Source organism: Manihot esculenta, chromosome 5 (assembly GCF_001659605.2).
Source record: "Manihot esculenta cultivar AM560-2 chromosome 5, M.esculenta_v8, whole genome shotgun sequence".
NCBI lineage: Eukaryota > Viridiplantae > Streptophyta > Magnoliopsida > Malpighiales > Euphorbiaceae > Manihot > Manihot esculenta.
Window position 1 is genome coordinate 31,101,348 of NC_035165.2, and position 23,497 is coordinate 31,124,844.

The following is a 23,497-nucleotide window of genomic DNA, read 5'->3' on the forward strand; positions in this document are numbered from 1 at the left end:
CTCCTGATAGTGAAACAGTAGGGGTTATTCATGTAGTTGCAGAAAAGACCGAATGTTAATAGGGGCGGCAATAAGGAGAGTGTCATAAATGTTCAGCTATTGAGTCAAACTCCAAGTTCTAAAATTGGTCAAGTCAGACGACCGATTCTTTTATTTTATCATTAGAAAAATGTTTGTGATTTATGAAAATGTTATAAAACTAGGATGCATTCTTCAAAATTTTTTTTTTTATAGAAAACGTTGGATGGAAACAAGACATCTCATGCCAGGCCATAATCCGAGAGTCAGACAGTAAAAACAGAAACAAACTCATAAAAGATCACAAGGCTATCCAGGCGTTAGACCCACTAAAATAAAATATTCAAAGTGGAAATCAGCTAGAAAAATGAGTATTGGACCCACTAAACTAAAGTTTAAAGGCGGAAACTCGCTAGAAGACCGGGCATTGGACCTACTAAATAAAAGTTTCAAGGCGGGAACCCACCAGAAGATCGGACGTTGGACCCACTAAATGAAAATATTTAAGGCGGGAACCTGCTACAAGACTAACTATTGGACCCACTAAACAAAAGTTTCAAGGCGAAAACCCGCCAGAAGACCGGGCAGTAGACCCACTAAATAAAAATATTCAAGGCGAAAACCTCTCAAAAGACCGGATATTAGACCCACTAAAACAAAAATTTCAAGGCGGGAATCAACCAGAAGACCGGGCGTTGGACTTACTAAATAAAAATATTCAAGGCGGGAACCCTCCAGAAGACCAGGTATTTGGACCCACTAAACAAAAGATTTAAGGCGGAAACCCGCCAGAAGACCGGGCGTTAGATCCACTAAACAAAAGATTCAAGGCGGGAATGCCCCAGAAGAATGGATGTCGGACCCATACAAATAAAAGTTTCTAGGTTATAATTCGGGAATCCATCTCGCTAGAAGACCGAGCTTGGACCCACTAAAACAAATCCATAAGTCAAGAATTCTTCAGGCTAGAAGACCGGGCATCGGACCCACTAATCATGACAACTCATGCTGAGCCATACGGCATGTTACGCTAGGTCGACCAATCGGGTGTTAGACCGATTTTACAAAAGGTTCCTAAGGCATTTCATGCCTAGGCTATAAGGCGGGTATACGCCAGGCCGATCAACCGATTGTTAGTCCCATTTCACAAAAAGTTTCTAAGCAATTCATGCCTAGGCCACAAGGCGGGTATGAGTCAGGCTACACGACCGAGCATTGGTCTTGTTTCACAGAAAGTTTTTGAGGCATTTATTGCTGCTCTTATAAGCATTCCTGGAAATCCAAAATTTTTTGCAAAGGAAGAAGGCCCATTGAAGGCGAGCGAGACTTTTTGACGATTGGCGAAGACAGACTGCTAAACAAATGAGTTGAGGCCGCAAGGAGGAAAAAATTGGAAGCTAGTCAGGCTAGAAAATACCCAAAAGCTCAATAGGAAAAAAAAATGCCCGGAAGCTCAGTACGGTTAGAAAATGTCCAAAAGCTCATCAAGGCGAGAAAATACTAGGAAGATAGTCAGGGTTAGAGAAAGTCCGGAAGATCTATAGGGCTGAAAAATCCCTGAAACCTCGAGTGAAGTCCGCAAGATAACCAAAAGCTTGTCAAGACTGGTCGAGGCAAGAAAATGCTTGGAAGTACGCTAGGGCTGAAAAATACCCGGAAGCTTAATAGGGTTAAAAAATGTCCGGAAGCTCAATGGGGCTAGAAAATGCTAAGGAGCTCACAAGGGTTAGAAAATGCTCGGAAGTTCGTCAGGGCTAGAAAGTGTCTAGATGATCCCTAGGGCTAGTTAGTGCTAGAGAGAGCCCAAAAACTCGTCAAGGTATTACTATATCACTTAGATCAATTATGGTCAAAGCACTAGACAAGATTTTGGACTGGGCTGGTCGGTAGGGCGAGGAAGAAGAAAGCAAGGATAGCGCACGCCCAGCTTGGATAGAAGCTAACCTAGTTCGACAGATTGAATTAAGGACGAACAATTCCACTCAGGACAGTCGGTATGATTTACACTTCAGGATTGTGACACATTTCACGGCCAAGCCACCAGAAGGGTACACGCTAGGATAATGACTGGGTGTCAGTCCGGATTAATAATATTCCCAAGTCATGACCGGGCGTCAAGCTCGGTTTATTATTTATAACCACAAGGCAATGGCCATTTGTGGGCAGGAGCAAGCAAAGCGATGCGAGTATGGAAGGCCAATCTAAAGAAGTTATGTGTCCCAGATCATGAAGACAACTGTCACCTTCAAATTTAAAGAATTGAAGACCAGCGGGGGACCTCTGATGTTACATAAGAATCGCCCAAAGCAGGCCATGAGTTGTTACCATAAGACAGGGCCATATGGCAAGGGTCTGGTAATCAGATGCACGGTCCCACCCAAAGAATGGAAGGCCCGAACCACCAAGGTGTCCTACTCTTCATCAAGACTCACCCATTCCAGAACAGACCTAGTTTTCACATTAAGTTACCGTTGGAGATAATCTGGCAGATTTCTATTATGCCTGTAATCGCAGGGTCCCCGACCGATTAGCCTGCAAGACCCCTCATCAATTAGCCGACCACATCGTCGTCAAATTATTAGAAAATATTATATTTATCTTTATATTCCTACAGTATAAAAGAAAAATGATCCCAGAGGCAAATGTACGTTGTTCTTTCACACAACTACTATTAAGTTCTATACATTATACTCGTCATTCTCTTCAACTTACTGACTTAAGTATCGGAGTGACTGCCGTAGACGCCAACAACCTCACATTCTCCGTCTTGCAGATAGACTAATCACAGCACAACTCCATTGAACCAATCACAGAACAACTTCATTTTGACCGCATCATTGACTTGATTTTAGCATCACATATAAATTAAATTATTATTATTTTTAATATAATAAAAATATATTTTATCTATAATATATAATATATATAAGTGGAAAGGAAAAATAATGGGTTGTAAATGTACATCACGATTTTGTAGATTAATAATAAAAAAATAATTTTATTTTATTTTTAAGTTTAATATTAATATTTAATTTTATGGTTCACATCCGGCTATAATTTCATTTTTATTATTAATATTATTATCATATAATATAGAGAGTTTAAAATGTAATTATTATTATTATTATTATTATTAGTAACAAAACTCAACAATAAAAAGTCATTAATATTGTGAAAAACTTTAAAATTTTTATTAATAATATTAATTTCAATTTAATTAAATATTTTATTATTTAATAAATTTTATTTAAAAGCTAAATTTTTTTTAAATGAGAATTAGAGATTGAAAAAGTAGAATATGAGATTTTTCAGATTTATTTAGATACAATTACTATCAGATTAAATCTGAAAGAGTCTAAAAACTAAAATTTATTCATATTTTAAAAAATTGTGACCATTTTAGTAATTTTGAACATCACAGTGAACACCATATTGAAGCAAATAGATTTATTATAGCAATATTATAAAAACTTTAAAAAATATATAAAATTAGAAGTGATAATATATAATTTTATATTGATAATATTGATATTATTTTTTTACCTTTTAGTAATACAATTAATTTGTAATATAGTATAGTATATAAAAATTAATATATATATATATATAAAATAAATTATAAATATGCATAATTTATAATTACATCGTTTCCTCTTTCCGTCAAAGCGCGCGAATTCAAGCCGGTGTTGGAGTTATTTCATGATGGCTCTGCGTTGGGTTCATTCCTTTCGCGACTTGCCCTTTGTTTTTTCCCTAATTTTATTTTAACGTCCAAAGGTAAACTTCAACGCAGCATTAAAATTTATCAGAATTTTAGTATTTTGGTACAGTATCATATTAAATAAATTTTAATATTATATTAGAGATTATTTGGCGTAACATTATAATAGCACCATTTATTTCTTTTTTAATTTATAATATAATTTAAAATTTTATAATCTTTTTCATGAAAGTTTTTTTTTACTATTTAAATATTTAAAATTTTTTAATTAAATTTTTATTTTTTTTACTTTCATAATATATTATATTTTTTTATGTTTTTATAATTATAAAAATTTAATTTAAATTAATATTTTCTTGATTATAAATAATATTTATGATAAAATTAATTTATTTATAAATAAAATGACACATATACAATTAAATATTTAAATATTAAATGAAATTGTAAAATTTTTAAATGAAAAGGATAAATAAAATTAAAATAAAATAAATAATATAATATTAAAAAAATACAAATAAAATATTTTTTAATATTAAAAATAATGTAAAAGTTCAATATTACACTATTTTAATATTTTGCACCAAATCAAAAACATGATGCGTAATTTTAGAGATAGCTCAACTGTGAGCATCTATGAGGCATCCCTTACTTTTTCTGAAAATGGAGGAATCTGAAAAGCAGAAGTGCCGTTCTATGGAATATGAATTTGATTCTAAATTCTAACTCTAGCGTTTGGTCCATGTTCATTTTGCCACTGAGGTCGATGCAAAAGTCGAATTACATTTCTCTTTCTGAAAACTTAGATTTTCAATCCAATTCCAAAATGTGGTTGAAAATCCCTTCGCCACTGAGATGGATGCATAATTGAAACCCTAACCCTAAGCCGACTCCCTTACGATCTTCTTTCAATCGTTTTCTTTTTCCTATGTTGCTTTTTGGTATAAAGAAATTGTAAATTGACCTCAATGAACCAGGAAATTTGTGTAGTGAAAAAGAAAACGATTAAAAGGAATTATATGATGTCATCTTTAATTGCAAATTTGATCGAACAATTGGTGCCTATAAAAGGGGATGCTGCCCATCATATTTCTCTTTATTTTACTGCTGGAGTACATTTGCTGTCATGGCATCCTCTAATACTGCGGGAGTTCGACATTTCCAGCTCGTGGATGGAATGGAACTCCAGGTGCTAGCTTCTGCGTTACCGAAAAAGTTATAATTTTCACATTTGAATGGACTTCAATTTTTCCTGAATATTATTTTTTCCCCCAATTTTTTCCCTATAGATAAATGTTTCAGGCTCTTCGAGTGGACCCAATGTCAGAATTGAACTTCGGATTAAGAACTGTACAAGGACTTGGATTCTTCACTGGGGTTTTGTTAATCGTGGAAACCCGTAAAGCCAGAACTTCAAAGCCTTTTTGTAAGTTACTCTTTCATATAACTACTGAGATTTCTTTTCCTATACAGGAATTGGTTCATCCCTTCTGAGCAATCTCCAGGATCAAAATCTTATAAGCAAGGGGCACTACAGACACCATTTACAAAGGTCTGATGCACTATGTTCCTCTTTATAGTTTACTTCAATATCTAGGGTAATGCCAACAAAAGAACCTGTAGTTAACCTCTGGGTGAAATTATTTTCGAATGGCAGAGTGGAGAATTATATGTGGTCAATATCGAGTTGAGAGGCCCTAAGTTCCATGCTGTAGAATTTGTTCTGAAAGATAGCTGCAGCAACAGATGGTCGGTTGTTTTCTTCAGCTTTTTACATTTTGTTATTTATCTCTTCCAAAACAATTCTAAATTCTGATGGTTCTTTACACCTCTTTCTAGGTTGAAATTGAACAATGGGAATTTCAGAATTGATCTGCCTGAACATGATGAAAGTAGTGTTCACCCCCCTATATCGAAGGACTCGATAGAAAACAAGGCATATCAAACCTGGGAAAGCAAGGGCAGACCAACTGGCACTCCCCAACAAAAGGTGCTTCTATTTATCTACTGTATGTCTACATGTCTGCATGTCCCATTCTTTATAATATGTCCAATTGTTTGGTTCAGTATCAAACACATAATAGGAACCATCACACCTTTGTTATGCCTAAAAATGGTCCATTTATTGTACATCTTGCTGGCCTTTTTTATTTATTAATGTACGGTTGAGGAATTAATGTATCACATCCTCTGTTTTGACATGAGCATAACATCTTATCTGTTTTGATTTGCTATTTAAGTTGAGACAGCTAGCACTAGCATAAAAAGTTTATGTACTACTAATTTCTTAATGAGATAAGTTCACTTAAGCTCATGAGTCATGCCATTATATTCTAACTGTTGAAAGAAGAAAGGATTCCACATATTCTTCCTGAACTATCTGTCATTTTTGGCTTCTTTGTTATTGTCACTATTTTCCCTTTTTATGCTCATCTTTATTTCTCTTGGTTTGCATTTTGTGCAGCAAGATTATGATGCTGCTGTGAGAGAACTCCAAAATCAACTGACCAAAGGAATTTCTTTGAATGAGTTGCAAAATAGTTGTATTTCTGAAAGAACCAAAACTGTAACTGATAATAAGGGACAATCTAGGTTTGCAGTACCACGTTCATATTTCCAAAGACATGATGTTGACCAGTGGTTGCATAAGCATTCTTTGGGCCATGCTAAGAGCACCAATATGACATTCCCAACTTTAATGGATCTTGTAGAGGGAACTACTGGAGGAGATAAAGTTATATCAAGGCAGACTCATCATGTTGGTAACTATGAGATAGTGGTTAGTATTCTTTGAATTCTAGGTGTTGCATTATTTGATAGAGGATTCTTTCGACAGACTTATTGTCCTTTTGGCATGTCTAACTATTTCATATCATTTAGAGAGAACCATGACTCATGGTATGTCTTTGCCATACTTTGGAGTTACCTTGTTATGAACTTCAGATTTTAAACACATTTTTTATTTCATGAAAAGTCATTAATCAATATTGACATCAAGTATACTTTGACTTCCTATTTTTATGAAAATGGTTTAGATTATTTTACATGACTGATGAATTTCTTGTGGAATTAATTCCACTTTTACCCTTTATATGATCTGTGTATATGTGCATGTGTGTCGAGAGAGGAACAGTATTTTCATAGTTTGAATGTCTCCTGAATCTTTTATGTCCACAGGTCATTACAAAAATCATCAATAGTGACCATCATGTATTGGTAGCTATAAACACAATGGGTGCTGTAGTTCTTCACTGGGGTGTCTCAAAGTTGTCCCCTGCAGAATGGTTGGTGAGTTTCATGCTTCCTTAGTTTTAAGATGTATATTATGAAAATTGAATGACCTTGAAAACATGTTTGCCAAATCTCATTTCACCCCAAAGTCAGTTTTTCTTACTCTTTTTAGGCCCCTCCATCAGATGTGTTGCCTGAAAGATCAAAACTTCTTGATGGTGCATGTCAGACCTATTTTAGAGAAATATCAACCCGAAAAGGATCCTTTCAGGTGGAATCACAAAATGAGCCCTTATGAAGTTTCTTTCAATAGGGCTTTTGACCAAAAGGTGTAGCTTGAAAAGCTTATTTATCTTTTGGTGTTGACTTAAAACTTATTTATCAAAAAGTGGTGTCTTTTAGCCCCACGCAAATTATAATTGTATCTGGCTATTTTTTTTTCGAAAATGTTCGTCACAATTTTATATCCCGACTATCTAAATTATTAAAAAAAAAAGTCAGCCTGTCCAATGCTGCTTTCTCAGGCATGCTGCTGCAGCTTTTAATTTTATTTTTTTTGCTGCTGGACACTGCTTTAAGAAGCGTCCAGCAGCTTCAATTTTTTAAAAAAAAAATTAAATATTAAAGTTTTAATAAAATTAATATAATAAGATATTTAAAACAAAAATAAAAATATTTTTCTTTTTTTTTTCCTGTAATTTACTATGCTTAAATTTTGTTTTTATTTTATCTTATTACATTTTAACTTTTCTTTAATTATTTACATATATATTTTTAAAATATATTTATCAAAATAAATATAATTAAAATAAAAATATAATATTTTACATGTAAATTAATTTACTTTAAATAACGTGTAGAAACTAAAGATCACCTGCAGTCATGATCATGTTTGAAAGCTAAAATGTGAAACATAAAGCTTACCAATGTATTTTTATAATAATAATATTAATAAAAGACAGAGAGAAAACAAAATAAAATTTTGTTTTTACTTATGTTAGAATTTATTCTTAGATGTCAAACACTCAGATAACTTATCACTACCCGTTAAACTTTAATAAGATTTTAGATATATTTTTTAATACGTGATATTGTTTATTTGTTAGGTTAAAATTTTAGTAGGATTACATATCCACTTGTACATCTTTATAACTATAGAAAACAAAACAACAACGCTAAATTTCTTATTGAACTGTTCGTAAAAAACTACTTTAGGAGTTCAGGACTCAATTTGCAACCAGACAAGCCGAGTTTATTTATTTAATGTTTTTATTTTATAACTCAATAAAAGGGATCTAATTTAATAAATTTAAACATTACATTTTTAATTAAAATATAATAAAATAAAATGAAAATTTGAGTGAATAATAAAATAAAAAATTTTAATAGATTAATTATTAATTTTATTAAGATGTTAATATTTAAATAAAAAAAATAAAAGTGTTGAACTCTACTTTAAGCAGTGTCCAGTAACATTTCCTGAGAAAGCATCACTAGACACTACTATAAGTAGCATCCAGGCTGACTTTTTTGTTTTTTAAATTAATTAGATACTGGTGATTTAGAATTGCAACTAGCATTTTTTACAAAAAAAAAGGAAAAGAAAATAGCCAAAGGCGATTGTAATCTGTGTCTAGCTAAAAAGCATCATCTTTGGGTAAATAAATTTCAATTCAACAACAAAAGGTAAATAAGTTTTTGAAGTCCACCTTTTAGTCAAAAGCCTTTTTCAATAATCCTATCTGTGTAAACAAATGAAAACATAGAGCTTTAAATTTATTGACCCCGCTCCCTCAAAAAAAAAAAAAAAGATTGTAGATATCAATCTGCAGCAAAGAAATTTCTTTGGCATCCAATTCGTGATCTGGACTGGTGGATCTTGGATAAAAAATAATGGAGCAAATTTTTCAGTTTTGCTGAAGTCGATCAATCCTAGTGGAAAGGTACTGCTCATTCACTGATCTTGGGTGAACTTGCGTTGCTAATAGACTTGTAAGCATCCTCTTGGCATAGTAGCTTCTCATAGTGATAAAACTTTATTATGGATAACCTATCAAATACCTTGTAAAATTTTCCTTGACACAGCAGGATCTGAAATTGAGAAATAGTTTACTGAAGATATTATTCCTTTTGGCTGACAGCAATAATATTTTATCTCATTGGTGTACTAGAAAAATTGAATGAATGACATATAATGGTGGTTACGCCTAGAAATTTGTCTAATATTTCCTTCATCATTTTAGCTGTGACAGAAGCCAGGTAAATTCCCAATATTAACTCCCTTTTGTTGTTAATAGTCCTAATATCAAGGCCTTTGTTCTATTGGCATTTATTGTGTGCAGGTTGATGGGGATGGGAGAGAAACTCTCAAATGGTTACTTGATGAAATATATAGAAGAGAAAATGAGGCTGAAAGGTCATTGATGCACAGGTTAATTTGAGATATTATCCTAAAGAGTGTTGTTTGTTCTTTGAATTTACTGAATTTTGCATGATTAAATTAGCTTTGGATCATATTTTAACATATGCCTTTTGATTTTAAATATATGTTCATTAAAAACGAGTAATCAGGAAATAACTCGGCATGCTAAAGCGAATAAGCTTTTTGCGGTACCTTCTTTGTGTTTCTTTGTCCGCTAAGTGTGCTAGCTTGTTCACTTTGGACACAGGTTTAACATTGCAACAGAATTGACAGAACGTTGTAAACTTGAAGGGGAATTGGGCCTTATTGGCATTTTGATCTGGTTGAGGTTCATGGCCTGCAGGCATCTTACATGGAACAAGAACTACAATGTGAAACCTCGGTAAAGCTTTACTGAAAACTTTTTCCCGCAGATTCTTGCCTGTTGATTTTAGGTTCTTTATGGATTCTGGTTTGATCGTTTGCACGTGCATATCAACATTACATCAAGAGCTCAGTATAATTGCTATGCACCTTTCCTTTTACTTGATTACTTTTATTTATTTGTACCAAAAGTAGGATTTGTATTATTTGGTTGGCTGTCTAATATGTTAGCTTTTCTCCATTGGTTCATTAAAGTTGGTGATTCCCCAATAGGAGTCTTCTATTGTGCAGAAGGCATAGTTGAGATAAGCAACTACAGATCATAAATGGAATGCTCATAAATGGCTGTTTCCTAGTAAAAAGAGGGGCAGGAATTCAATCTTTTGACTCGACTTTTGTAGAAAGGGACTGAATGAGGGCTTGCATTCCATAAATAGTTATTTCCAAATAAGAAGAGAAGGAATTTAATCTTTTGACTTTGACTTTGAAAGTTAGGGACTGCATGAGGGATGTATTGGGTGCAGGGTAAACCAATCAAAATTATCTGTGCTGAACCCCCCACTTTTTCTATAAGTTTACTATCTAGACAGTTATTGTAGATAATTTTAAACAGTAGGATCACAAAGCAAATAATTTTAAATAGTAGGATCACGAAGCAAATCCACAATTTATGACCTTGTAGAGCTTCACTTCGGTTTCCTCCTCATTAACAAGATAATTGATACTAAATAAAGACGGAAGCTTCCTAAGCAAAAAAGGAATGGACGACAAGAAGATCAACTATCCTCAAGGAAGAAACATTCCTCTCCTGCTTATTTTAAGGTGGTGGAATTCTAGGAAATATCGTGGCATGTATGCTATAAGTGCAGGGTTTGGGGGAATCTGCATCATCATCTAGCAGGTTTGATGTTTATTTACATGATATTCTTGGTATTCCATCCTTTGTTATAATAAGCCCTAGCATTAAGCCTTACTTTTACTATTTTATTGGTAGCAAATTATGAATCTGCCTCAGATGGTAATGATGTCAATTTGAAACCAAGACATTTCCATCACAAGATGAAGTTCAAATTGATATCTTTTGGACTTAGTCTCTTGGTCACAAATTGCATCTTCTCCACATGTTTTAGCTTTTTATCGCCTCCTTATCTTCCTTTTATTTTACACAAATTGCACTCTAGTTTCGCATATTTGATGAGGCTAGAATTTAGTATGGAGAACATGAAGAACAGAGAGTTGATACATACATTGTCTTATGATATAGTGGTTTTATTACCGTGTCTCCACAGTGAAATTAGTGAAGCCCAGGATAAGTTCACCAAGTTACTACAAAAAATATATGTGAACCAGCCAAATGATAGAGAAATTGTGAGATTGATTATGTTATGTGTTGGACGTGGAGGTCAAGGAGATGTTGGGCAAAGAATTCGCGACGAGATTCTTGTGATTCAGGTATATACTAAATTTTTTTGCATCCTCAGTCTCAGGTATATTTATTAAAACTATTTGCATAAGTTTTTTGCCTTGTATCCGTCTTGCCAAAGTAATTATTGTACAACCTTCAGAGAAATAATGAATGCAAGACTGGCATGATGGAGGAGTGGCACCAAAAGTTGCACAATAACAGTAGTTCAGATGATGTGATAATCTGTGAGGTATGGTAATTTATGAATTGCTATTCTTCAGTTGCAGTTATCTACTTTCAGTGATCAAGTGGACAACTGATAGATTAACAAATTTTTATGTATTTTAGATTTATACATAATATCCAAAAAAAAAATCTTGTATTTTGTTTATTTTTCTATTTTGAAATTCTATATGTTGTGCAATTATTATTGAAAAGCTTTCCTGGCTCATGTTTTACAGTCAAGTGACTATAATGGCAATCAGGTTAGACTCCCCTTATGATTTGAACGACTTCCTCCAAGGACCGAACCAACTTGTTTTAATTGGTAATAAGTTCAGATGAAATACACACTAACAAAGCCCCTAATCCAAAATCCAAACTAGTTACAGCTGAAGGTTATTCCTGGGTTAATCATATAATTATATGGTTCGATACTTCCAACTTTGAACATTCAATTTTTCCCCCTTTCCACAGGCACTCTTAAATTATGTAAGATGTGGATTTAGAATTGATGTCTATTGGCAAACATTAAATGCAAATGGTTTGACAAAAGAGAAGCTTGCAAGTTATGACCGTCCGATTTTGTCAGAGCCTCGTCTTAACACCCATGCTAAGGAAGGTCTCATTCGTGACCTTACAATGTACTTGAAGACATTAAAGGTATGCTGTGAGGCTTCATTTTCCTTTTCTGATTATTGAAGTATGAGCATAAGCAATTAAATTGTGTTTATTATCGATTATGCAGTCGGCATGAAATAGTTTGCGGAACATCTAAATATCTAAAAATGGGTAGTGAACAAATGTTGTATTATACATGGAAGTTCCATGATGAATTAATCATCTTTGCAAGTTGTCTTTCAAAGAAAAAAAGATAACTTTTATAAGTTAGACAAAGCATTTGCCATTTATGACCACTTCTTTTAGCTTAATCTATAGACTTGGAAGATTATCTATGTGATGGAATTTTTATGATGACCTAAGTAAGACATGAGAATTATTTAGCTTAAATCATATCATGTTCTTGCACAACCATGTTATTTAGATAATATTTCAGTAAATTTCAAGTCTAGCTATCTCATGTCCTTCATCACAGAACTTAGTTGTAGGCTTGATGAATTACTTTAATCTGACCCAACTATACATTATGCATCGGAATTCCTCCTTGAAATTCTCATTACTTTTATCCAAATGCCTTAGGCTGTTCACTCAGGTGCTGACCTTGAATCTGCCATTGAAACTTGTTTGGGTCCTTCTTCAAAGGTAACTGCTGTCTTTTTATGCAAGAAATCAGAATTTAGCCCTCATTTTCTTCTTCTGCAATTAGAAATTGCTAACAAGTCCAATCACTCTTTCCTACTCATGTTCAGAGTGATTCCACAAATGCAGAGAGATTTAATTCTCCCGGTGGTATATCACTAGAGTTGTGGGTAAGTCTCCCTTTGACTTTCACACTAACTTGTGTATAGAAGATCTTTTGTTTACTGACTTTTGGTCCATGTGATTGCATTTTTGGTGATGCGTATGCGTAAGATATGCATGTGTGCATGCGTATGCATATGTGATTGTGAGTGCATGATAGCATGAGCATAAATTTTCTATGATATCTGAAAGGGAAATGTTAGATATCTTATTTTGTTTTACTCGTATTCTCCAATGATAGGACTCTTTGAACTCTATCAGAGCAAATGTGGCTGATACAAATATTGCTTCACTTATGGAGGTTGTATTCTGCAAACAAATTTTGTTATTTATTTGTCTACATTAGAGCAATTGACCTTACACGGTTTAACTATATCTCCAGAATTTAGTGGATTCTCGCATTGAGCTTCGTCCTGTTTTGCTCACATCTTCTGAAAGAGCAAAAGATTTACTTTTTCTCGATCTTGCTTTGGATTCTGCAGTTAGAACAACAATGGAAAGAGGACTGAAAGAGCTTAGCTTTAATCAGCTGCCAGTAAATTTTCCACTTATATTGCCTGCATATTTTGTTGGAAAACTAGCTTTTAATGTTTCATGTTTATATAAGGAAAAGAAGCATATACGAAAGAGAAGGGGGAAATTTTTATTTATTTATTTCTCTTGTAATTGTGAATAGGACATTATCTTCTACATTTCCTTTGTGCTTGAAAATTTATGCCTATCAACTGTCAATAATGAAGACCTGATTTATTGCACTAAGGTAATTCTTTCCTTTAGGTTCAAAGTTTTGCTCTTTCCTGTTTGTACTTTTATGAATGATGATGTGTGTATATATATATATATATATATATATCTGGAGATGAACTTCAAATCTTCAATTTTCTTGAGTTAGAAGCTTACTAGAGTACTTTTCTCCAATTGTTGCTTCTGCTGCTCAAAGGATTGGTATCGTGTCTGTGAATCATATAAAGCCAATGATGTTCAGTGGGCATTACAAGCAAAGGCTATTCTTGATCGGGTGCAGCTAGTACTTGCTGATAGGTCTCTGAATTTCCAGAAAAAAGTACAGCCCAGTGTGCAGTATCTCGGTAATTTGCTTGGTATCAAGAAATGGGTGGTGAGTTTAACTGAATGCATTTTGAGTTGGCACTTATTACATGGTGTCTTCCAAAGAAGCTATTCATTCCCCAACTTCTTTTGACCTGTTTCCAGATTGATATTTTCACGGAAGAATTAGTCAGGGCAGGGTCAGCAGCTATCCTCTCCACGCTTATCAATCGTTTGGATCCTACCTTTAGAAGAGTTGCAAATTTAGGCTGGTAAGAATTTAATTGGACCAACTAATTAATTAGAGAGAATGGTGCTAAGATTTGATCTAAGCTTTTCTATCTAAGAAATGTCTATTCTCATTTTTTTTCTCATTCCTGCATTTTAAATTGCAACCTTAACAGAATTTGGGTTAAGGTTTTACAATATACTGTTTCTGCTGGTTTATGGGTTTTAGAATTTTATCAATGTACAAAAGCTTGTGTTCGGCAGTTGGCAGGTTATCAGCCCAGTGGAGGTGTGCGGTTTTATAACCTCTGTACATGAGTTGCTTACTGTTCAAAACAAAGTTTACAGAAAACCAACTGTTATTATTGCAAATAGAGTAACTGGGGAGGAGGAGATTCCTGATGGAGTTGTTGCTGTGCTAACACCTGATATGCCAGATATTCTTTCCCATGTCTCCATTAGAGCAAGAAATAGTAAGGTGTGTAACTTTTCACTACTTGCTACATATCCGTTTCTGAATATCATTTTACAAAGTTGCTTTGTCTATTTCACATGATAAGCAATCTTTAATTCCTAGCTTAAGAAAGAGAACCAGCATATGATGTCTAACTAGAGAAGCATGCGGCAGGTATGCTTTGCCACATGTTTTGATCAGGATATTCTGAGGAATCTCAAGCTGAAGGAAGGAAAAGCCATATCGATAAGCATGAAATCAATGAATTTGATTATCAGGTAGGTTAGTTGGGTGTATGATTGGCTATTTGAATTTCCAGTCTTCAAACATCAACCACCACTATTTCTTGTTCAATTGCAGAGACATCAATGGCTCAAATTTATCACTTAATACCTCTGCTTCTACCTCCATCCCTCGAGCAGTATCGTTTAAAAGGAAGATTTTTTGTGGGAAATTTGCTATTTCAGTTGAGGAATTCACTGCTGACATGGTATGCAGATGGTGATCAAATTAATTTAGCTCCAGAATTAGGATAAGATGTTTGCTTATTATTTTCCACCTCCATGCATGTATAATCGCACTTCTTAGTTAATTCTATTTGCAGATGCACCAAAATCATATGCTTTAGTTGTTGTTGTTGTTATTGTTTTTTTGGCTTCTATGCACTATCTAGTTATTCTCATACTCTTTTGGAGGAAATACAAGACACAACTGGATCTTCTAGCTACTTTGTTGATCATCCCATTTTTGTATTAATATGTGCTTGTGATTTTTTAAAAACAGTACTTAGACATCCATCACGTTACATGTTAGTTTATTGTGCTTAATTAGTATCAATTCACTAAAAGCCTCAATTTGATGTGATTGTGGTGACTTTATTTCGTAGGTTGGTGCAAAATCTTTCAACATCAAATTTTTAAGAGAAAGGGTGCCATCGTGGATTAAGATTCCAATTTCAGTTGCCCTAACATTTGGAGCCTTTGAAACTGTTATGTCAGACAATATTAACAAGGTACTGCTCACATTTTAGAGGAGACTTTTGCCATTCCTTATGATCCATTAGGGGTGTAATTATAAACGAACCATGCTATTCACGAGTTTTTCGAGGTTCGGCTCAATAAAAACTCGATTGGACTTGGCTCATTTTCTAAATAAGCTGGGCTAGAACTCACTTTTTAGCATCATTTAATAAATGAGCCGAGTTTGAGCTCAGCAGTATTTGATTCGTTATAGCTTGTGAGTTTGGCTGGTTTTCAAGCTTACGAGTAAGCTCGTGAGCTTGCTCATTGAGTAGACTCGCGAACAAACTCGTTAGTTAAGATCATGAGTAGGCTCATTTATAACGCTCATAATAGATTCAACAATAGGCTCATTTATAGATAATTAAATAGAGACATAAGTTATATCATTTGTAATTCTCTCAAATATTTATATTAGTTTTATTTTGTATTTTATAAATATATAATAATATTTATTTTAATGCTAATTGTTTTCTAAAGATAATTTGCTATTTAAAATTATAGCATAATGATTACAAAAATATATATTTACAAAATATAATAATTTATAATTTAATTTTGAATTTGTAATAAAAAAAATTACTGCTATCATATATGTAGGAATAAATTTAATATATTAAATATAAATATGTTCTTAATATAAAATAACAGAATAATAATAATAAATATTAAATAATATTTCTAGAAAAAATTAAGTAATGTTATAAATACTCCTTGATAGGAAAAAGTTATAAGTACTATACCAGTGATGATACTAGTGATATTATTAGAGATAATGGCAAAAAAGATCCTGAACTATTCACGTTTTAACAGATATATCCCAAACTATAAAAGTTAACTAATATACTCTAAACTAACCATTGAAATTTATTTATACTCTACCATTAAATTTGACTATTAGATTTAATAAAAATGTCCCGTTATCGTCCTAGTCAGCACTAAAAATTAATATTTTAATATAACATAAATAGATAATTGTTAAAAAAACTCCAAACCTTACCAATTTCAATAATTATACCATCAACTTGTTCTTAACAAATATATAAAATCAATTTTTATTTATTTATTTAATTTTTAATTTTGATTTGATTTACTTATAATTTTGGATGGCACATTTCTAAGAGTCAATAACTCATTTTCTATCTTTTTTTTTCATTGACAAGTATAACATTTTGCGTAATTATCGATTACAAGTATTGTGATAACAATACCACTAGTAAATCAATAATCACTATTCTCGCTACCTTGAAAATTAATTATACTTATCCAATCCACTTTAATAGAGTTGAAAGTCAACAATCAGTCTAATTAATCGAAAATGACTAAGTTCAATTGTATGACTACAATTTATATCTTGTCTAATGAATATTTTGGATTTGTTAAACTGATTATTGATTTTCAGCCTAATTAGAGTGAATATAATAAATATAACTAATTTTTTAAGTAGGGAGAATCGTGCTTTTTGATTTATTAGAATTAATGTTATTACTTGTTGATGCCAAAAGAAAATATTGAAAAGTGAGTTATAGGTTATTAAAAATATGTCATTTAAAATTATATTAAAATTTGGAGTTTGTTTAACAATTATCAGTTATATTAAAATATTAATTTTTGGTGCTGACTAGGACGATGACATGGTATTTTCGTTAAATTTAACGGTTAAACTTAATGATGATAGGGTATGAATAAGTTAAGTGGTTAGTTTAGGGTATATTAGTTAATTTTTATAGTTTAGGGCAGGATTTTTTATTTTCTATTATCCCATATTATTATAATTTCTCTCTTAATTTTTAATCTTTTAAGAGTTTAAAAATTAAGAAAGAAAAGTAAATAATAAGAAACTTTATAAACATATATATTGCTGTTCTATAAATCTCTCTCCCTCTGATCGAGTAACTTTACTATTAGTTTATATATCACTCTTCCACTATATATCTCTTTAAGTAGAGATTTTTTTGTATCTTTAAAAAATATATCCCTTAAACCTCTCTTAATCCGATATTGTTATCGTAATAACTTTCGTATGCTTATATATATGTGCTTTTATTGTTATTCTCATACTTAATATTGCTTTACCTACTTAATTTTATAAATTAAATTGTTCATAAAATATAAATTAATATAATAATGTCGATGAAGTTTGGTATAATGTATGTTAAATTTGGATAAGATCTAACTCACCCCAAAAGCTAGCTCAAGGGGGGAGGAGTGTCTATGGCCCATATAAGGGGCACGTTACCCCTTTCCACAACCGATGTGGGATTCAACAATGTATATGTATAATTATGTAATTAAGTAGACTATACTTATATTAATATATTCATTTCAAATAATATTTTATATTCATATTACAATAGCAATTTTTGTATTGAATGTAATAATTTAAAGTAAATAATATGTTTGAATTAAAACTAAATAATAGTATATTAGTAATTAAATGATATATTAAAAATCAGTGATAATAAATTTAGTATAAAAATATCTCTTAGTACCAGCAGTAAAACCATCTAGTTTTAATCAAAATTATGTAATTCAAATGAAACTCTCTCTCCCTCACTTGGATAGAAAATTTGTATATGGATTTATACATCAGTATATACACTTTAATTAATTTTGCATGAAACTTGATATAAACATTTGATGAAATGATTTTTGAACTCATTATTATATGACATCGAATTTATACTAGATACACTTTATATAATTAATTAAAAGTTTTATAATTAGCATTTGAGTCAACAAATATTAATATTTAAAATTATAAATGATAAAAATAAGAAGAAGAATAAGAAATAATGCAACCTTAAAATATTTAATATATTACCATATAATAATTTTTTAGCTAACCAATAAGAAAATAAAAAATAAAACAAATTAAATACAAAACTCGGTTGGGAATTGAACCTAGAAGAAGAAGAAGAAGAAGACTCATTGTTTGTTGCACCACTGCACCACTTGTCCAGATGGAATTCTTATATCATGTTGCAAGAAATATATGCCTAGTGCTCAAAAGTGTTGTATCAACACTAGGGAATCCCACATCGAAAGTTGAAGAAAGATGGAGGAGTGTAGCTTCTCTATAAAAGGACAACCCTTTTCCCTTTTTTTATAGTTTTGGTTTTGAGAGACTTTAATTTATTTTAAAAACCTGATGTTATTTAAAGTCTCTTAATGACCTTATAGTTTAAAATTATTTTTAATTTAAATAAGTTAAGCGTAAGCTAAGCTTGTTGATAATTAAACAAGTTTAATTTGAGTTTGATTTGTTTATAATTTTATCAAGCTCGAACTCGAGCCTTTTAAGTATTCTAACGAGTTGAGCTCTAGTTGTTTTGTTAAGGTGATATACGAGCTCATTACAAATTGATCTTGAATGGAGCTCGAGTCTAATAATTTTTTCATGAATCGAGCTTGAGCTCATAGATGGAGCTCGAGTCGAGCTAGAGCTTTCAAATTATTTTGCTAATTGAGAGCTTTTCAAAGCGGCTTGATTCAGTTACACCCCTATGATCCATTAATCATTATACACAAGTAATTACGATTATGCATAAATTACATGTGAATAAATCATCCATAATATTGTGTTCTTTGTGTTATGCATTCATCTATTTTGTCCTCCAGTGAATTGCCTTTATAATACTTGGTTAATAATAACCTAACTATGAAAAGTCAAGGATATCTTTCAATCAAATTAAAATGTACTGTTAGTCTTCTTTGTGTGTTTTGTATAATATGCCTAGAGAATTTAGAATGTTCTTCCTTGTCATGTTTTTCCTTGGCTCCTTGCATACAGACTCAGAAGCTTGGTAGTCCAGTGAGATGGTTGTCCATAATCTCTATGACAATATGACAATTGTGTTTGGTCAATGTTGGTATACCTCAGCTTGATAAATGTTTCTTATCTCATGCCAGTATTATGCCCTTTGCAATTTGCCTCTAGTCAATGCTCCTTAACCATGGTATACTTATTGTTTCATCTTATCTTCAGGCTTATGTTTTATGACTTGGGGTTGTGTATCATTTAGATTTGGATACACTGGAGGTATTCTACTGGGTGATTGTGAAAGATTGATGATAGTTGTCAGTACTTTACAAACATGATTGCTTTTTTTCCAGAATTATTAACTCATATACACCGGTTATTTAATTCTGTTGGACGTAGAGGTCACACCTGAACCTGACTAGTCCAAAGTAATTAAATTGTGAACTAAAATTGAAAATGAAATCCACAAAATTGAGAAATAAAGAAAAAAGGGGGTAAAAAGCATGCAGATTTTTTCTTTTACTATTTGCACTGTATATAACAATATAGTCTTTAAACATTTTTCATACAAATTATTATAAAACAGTGTTTACGAATTGTAGTAAGGTTTTTAAATAAATAATTTAAATTTTTTAAAATGTATAAATTATTCTATATACAACATAAGGTAGTAGGGGAAGTCTTTGACTCGATTTTGGCTCATTCGGCTTACCTAGCAAATGGTTTATGTATGGTCTAGGGGTATCAGAGATTAACTTGTCCCACAAATTGGTGAAAATTGAAACCGCAACAAAATTTAAAGCTTGTTTGGTAAATGGCAAAAGATTAGCAATACTCTGCTCATTTGACCCTACTACCAAGAGTTTAATATAGTTGCGTTATTTCTTTTTTGTATGGTTAGAAAACTTCATGAATTTTCAATCTTATTTATTTCTAAAATTTAAAGCTTGGCAAAAAGATCAGCATGGCTCCACTTGTTTATCCCTACTCGCAAGATTTTAATATAATTGAATTATTTCCATTTTGCAATGTAAGAAAACTGCGTGAGTTTTCAATCTTCTTGTTTATTTCTATAATTTTTGAGCCTTCAGCTGCCTCTGTTTTGAAGAAGTTATTAGATAGAGCACCAATTATTCATAATCTACCCAGCTTGATAAATATGATTTTGTTGCTTGTGTTTGGAACATTGCATGATTGAAAGCTTGAAGCAAACTGAGGTACTACATGGCAGAACAATTTTTACTATGTTTTTTCCTGTAAAATTGAATCTTTTGTAGCTTTAATATTTGCTGCTGCACAGACTGTCGGATCTTAAAAATGAGTTAGTCATTTTATAAATACTAATAGACATTTGATACCCTATTTTCTTTCAGGATATAGCAAGCAGGATTTCTGTCTTTTATAAATCTGTACTGGGTGGTGATTTTACCAAACTTCAAGCAATACAAGATGCTATTCAACAAATGAATGCACCCTTGTCTTTGGTAATTTTGTATAGTTGAGAAGTTACTTAATAATCTTAACTACTATTGAATGGTCACTGTTGAGTGTTTACTGTGCTAATCCTTGATGGTCTATCTTATCAATGTATAGACCTATTTTTATATTTTCAGTTGAACAAATGATTTTTGCAGGACACCTATTTGCACACACAACTTAAATAAATACTGTCTTTTCTCATTTTTTGCTTAACATGGTTTCCTGGAAGAACCTATGTTGCTCCCCTTTCATACCAAATCCTCAAGTCCTATTTGCTTCATCAGATGATAGATGATACTGTTGACTTGCAACAGGCTTTCATTACTATCCCTAAGCAAGAAGATTACTATTAAACTTCATTATAAATTCTTCAGCAAAAGAAAAACAAATTCATGTAGTAGTCCTATGATAGCAAGTTACCTTCCCGCATATCTTGCTTCATAACCTTCACCATTTGTTATTTTGGACTTTTGGGTAGATCTATGAACTTAAGAGCAAAATGAGAAGTTCAAGAATACCTTGGCCCGGTGATGAGAGTGAGGAAAGATGGAATCGTGCTTGGCAAGCAATAAAGAAGGTATTGCTTTCAAGAACCCAATTTACTTATATAGTGCTATATGTCATGAGTTTTTCCTTATCATGTTAGCACCACGAGGTTTATTTCCCAGGTATGGGCTTCAAAGTGGAATGAAAGAGCATATGTTAGTTGTAGGAAAGCTAACCTGAATCATGATAACCTACGCATGGCTGTGCTGATTCAAGAAGTAATTAGCGGTGACTATGCATTTGTCATTCACACAAAGAATCCCCTATCCGGGGATGCCTCGGAGATATATACTGAGGTAATCCTTTATTGTCTCTTCTGAATCGGTAGATTGCACATGTATCATTTCTTCTTTTTCATGCAAACATACAGATTGTGAAGGGCCTGGGAGAGACTTTGGTGGGCGCATATCCAGGACGAGCAATGAGCTTCATCACAAAAAAAAGCAATCTAAGGTTTCCTATTGTAAGTCCCCGTACTTGTTTTCAGTAAATTATCTGTTTAGCTTGATAAAATGCCAATTTAATCTGAATTAGCTTTATTTAAATATGCTAGCTTGTCAAATTTTAGGATGCTACTGCAATTCATTTACAAAGTCTAACTTCTGAAAATAAATATGAATCTTTGTGCCAATAAGAAAAAACTAAATGAGAATCTGAATTTCAGGTTACTGGTTATCCAAGCAAGAACATAGGACTATACAGTAAGAAGTCCATTATATTCAGATCAGACTCAAATGGTGAAGATCTAGAAGGATATGCTGGAGCTGGGCTCTATGACAGGTCTGTTTGTGGAATTTTATTGGGATGTTACGACTGTGTTTACTCCAGTTTTCTAGAAAACTAAGAAAACTGGGAAAAAAATGAAAAATTTCTAAATGGAAAACTGTAACTGATTTTTCTGTTTTTTAAAACTATAATGCTCATTGCAAACAGGTTTTAATGTTTTCAAGATGTGGACCTTGATTTCTATTTAGAAAACGTGGAAGTAGTATTTGTTTTTCTCATTTCAATGCCTTCTGGCTTGGATAGCAGTGCTTACTTCTGGTTAACTGAACTGTTGAGCAATTTTTTCATCTGAACTGACAAGACAGTTTAATAGTTTGACTGGTTTTTTCTTGTTCAGTTCGGTCAGTTTTTCATTTTTTTAAATAAACAAACTTTAATTTATAGTATGTAATTTAGATTTTGTTTTTTGAATTATTAGAATAAATATTAAAGACTTTAATCATGAATTTATAATAATTTTAGTTGAAAAATGAAAGTGATATAAAAATATTAGTTTATTAACAATATTTACATATATAAATCACAAAATTTATGTGTACAAGAACTTCCCCTTTTTCCAGGGCTTCATTAATTGTTAGTTTTCCAAAATTAAAAACCATACCTGAGTTTGTTGGTTCGGTTACTGATTTTTTAAATTTGATTTTCGGTTTCTCAGTTTTTTTGCTCACCCTTAGACTGCAGTTCAAAACACTAACACAGCCTCCCATATGATTTTCATTTTCAATTTCTCTATTTGCCTTTGGATGGTCTGCGGCATTGTATCATATGCATTTTGTTTTTATTTTATATATTAATTTAGCAGTCTGAAAAAAAGAACTTTCATCATAGTGACTTTGTCCATGCAATCTTGTGGTGGCTGTATTTCATCAATGAAAAGCAAAAGCAAATTCTTGCTTCACATGTCGTTTCCCCAATATCCTAACATCAAAGTCAATGCAGTGTGCTTATGGATGAAGAGGAGAAAGTGATATTAGACTACTCCAACGATCGATTAATAGTTGATAAAGCTTTCCAAACATCGATCTTCTCAAAAATTGCAGAAGCAGGAAAAATCATAGAAGGACTTTATGGTTGCGCCCAGGATATTGAAGGGGTAGTTAAAGATGGAGTCATATATGTGGTTCAGGCAAGGCCACAAATCTAGTATTGTTGATAATCTTTTATTTTAAATAACAATTCTGTATATTTATGATTATTATTTTTCTTAGACCTAAGTCAAACTGTATCTTCCTAATAATTAATTGCACTTGCAAGACACTTGACTACAGTTTCATAATGATTGTTGCTTGTTTTATATCACTGATATATGACAAATTGGTGGCTCAAACTTCTTCTTGAGGGATTATTGATATGATTAGCAATTTCACTTGCCCA

The 23,497-nt window shown here is 32.3% G+C and overlaps 1 protein-coding gene across 2 annotated transcripts; it reads left to right on the forward strand.

Annotated features, from left to right (window-relative positions):
• Window positions 1–4,341: 4,341 nt before the first annotated feature.
• On the forward strand, window positions 4,342–23,497 carry LOC110615518 (alpha-glucan water dikinase 2). Of its 2 annotated transcripts, XM_021757399.2 has the most exons (31): window positions 4,342–4,928; window positions 5,029–5,138; window positions 5,213–5,291; window positions 5,397–5,488; window positions 5,579–5,729; window positions 6,204–6,518; window positions 6,917–7,027; window positions 7,143–7,241; window positions 8,782–8,913; window positions 9,313–9,401; window positions 9,640–9,774; window positions 11,045–11,207; window positions 11,321–11,410; window positions 11,857–12,042; window positions 12,580–12,642; window positions 12,750–12,809; window positions 13,043–13,102; window positions 13,184–13,336; window positions 13,478–13,561; window positions 13,742–13,918; window positions 14,014–14,120; window positions 14,341–14,554; window positions 14,705–14,808; window positions 14,891–15,020; window positions 15,417–15,542; window positions 20,686–20,796; window positions 21,270–21,368; window positions 21,460–21,633; window positions 21,708–21,800; window positions 22,002–22,117; window positions 23,063–23,497. In XM_021757399.2, the coding sequence occupies exons 1-31, from the start codon at window positions 4,866–4,868 to the stop codon at window positions 23,265–23,267; spliced, it is 3,891 nt and encodes a 1,296-aa protein (XP_021613091.1). In that variant the 5' UTR covers window positions 4,342–4,865; the 3' UTR covers window positions 23,268–23,497. The 2 variants fall into 2 exon arrangements, with proteins under 2 accessions (XP_021613091.1, XP_021613092.1); XM_021757400.2 differs by lacking the exons at window positions 7,143–7,241; window positions 8,782–8,913.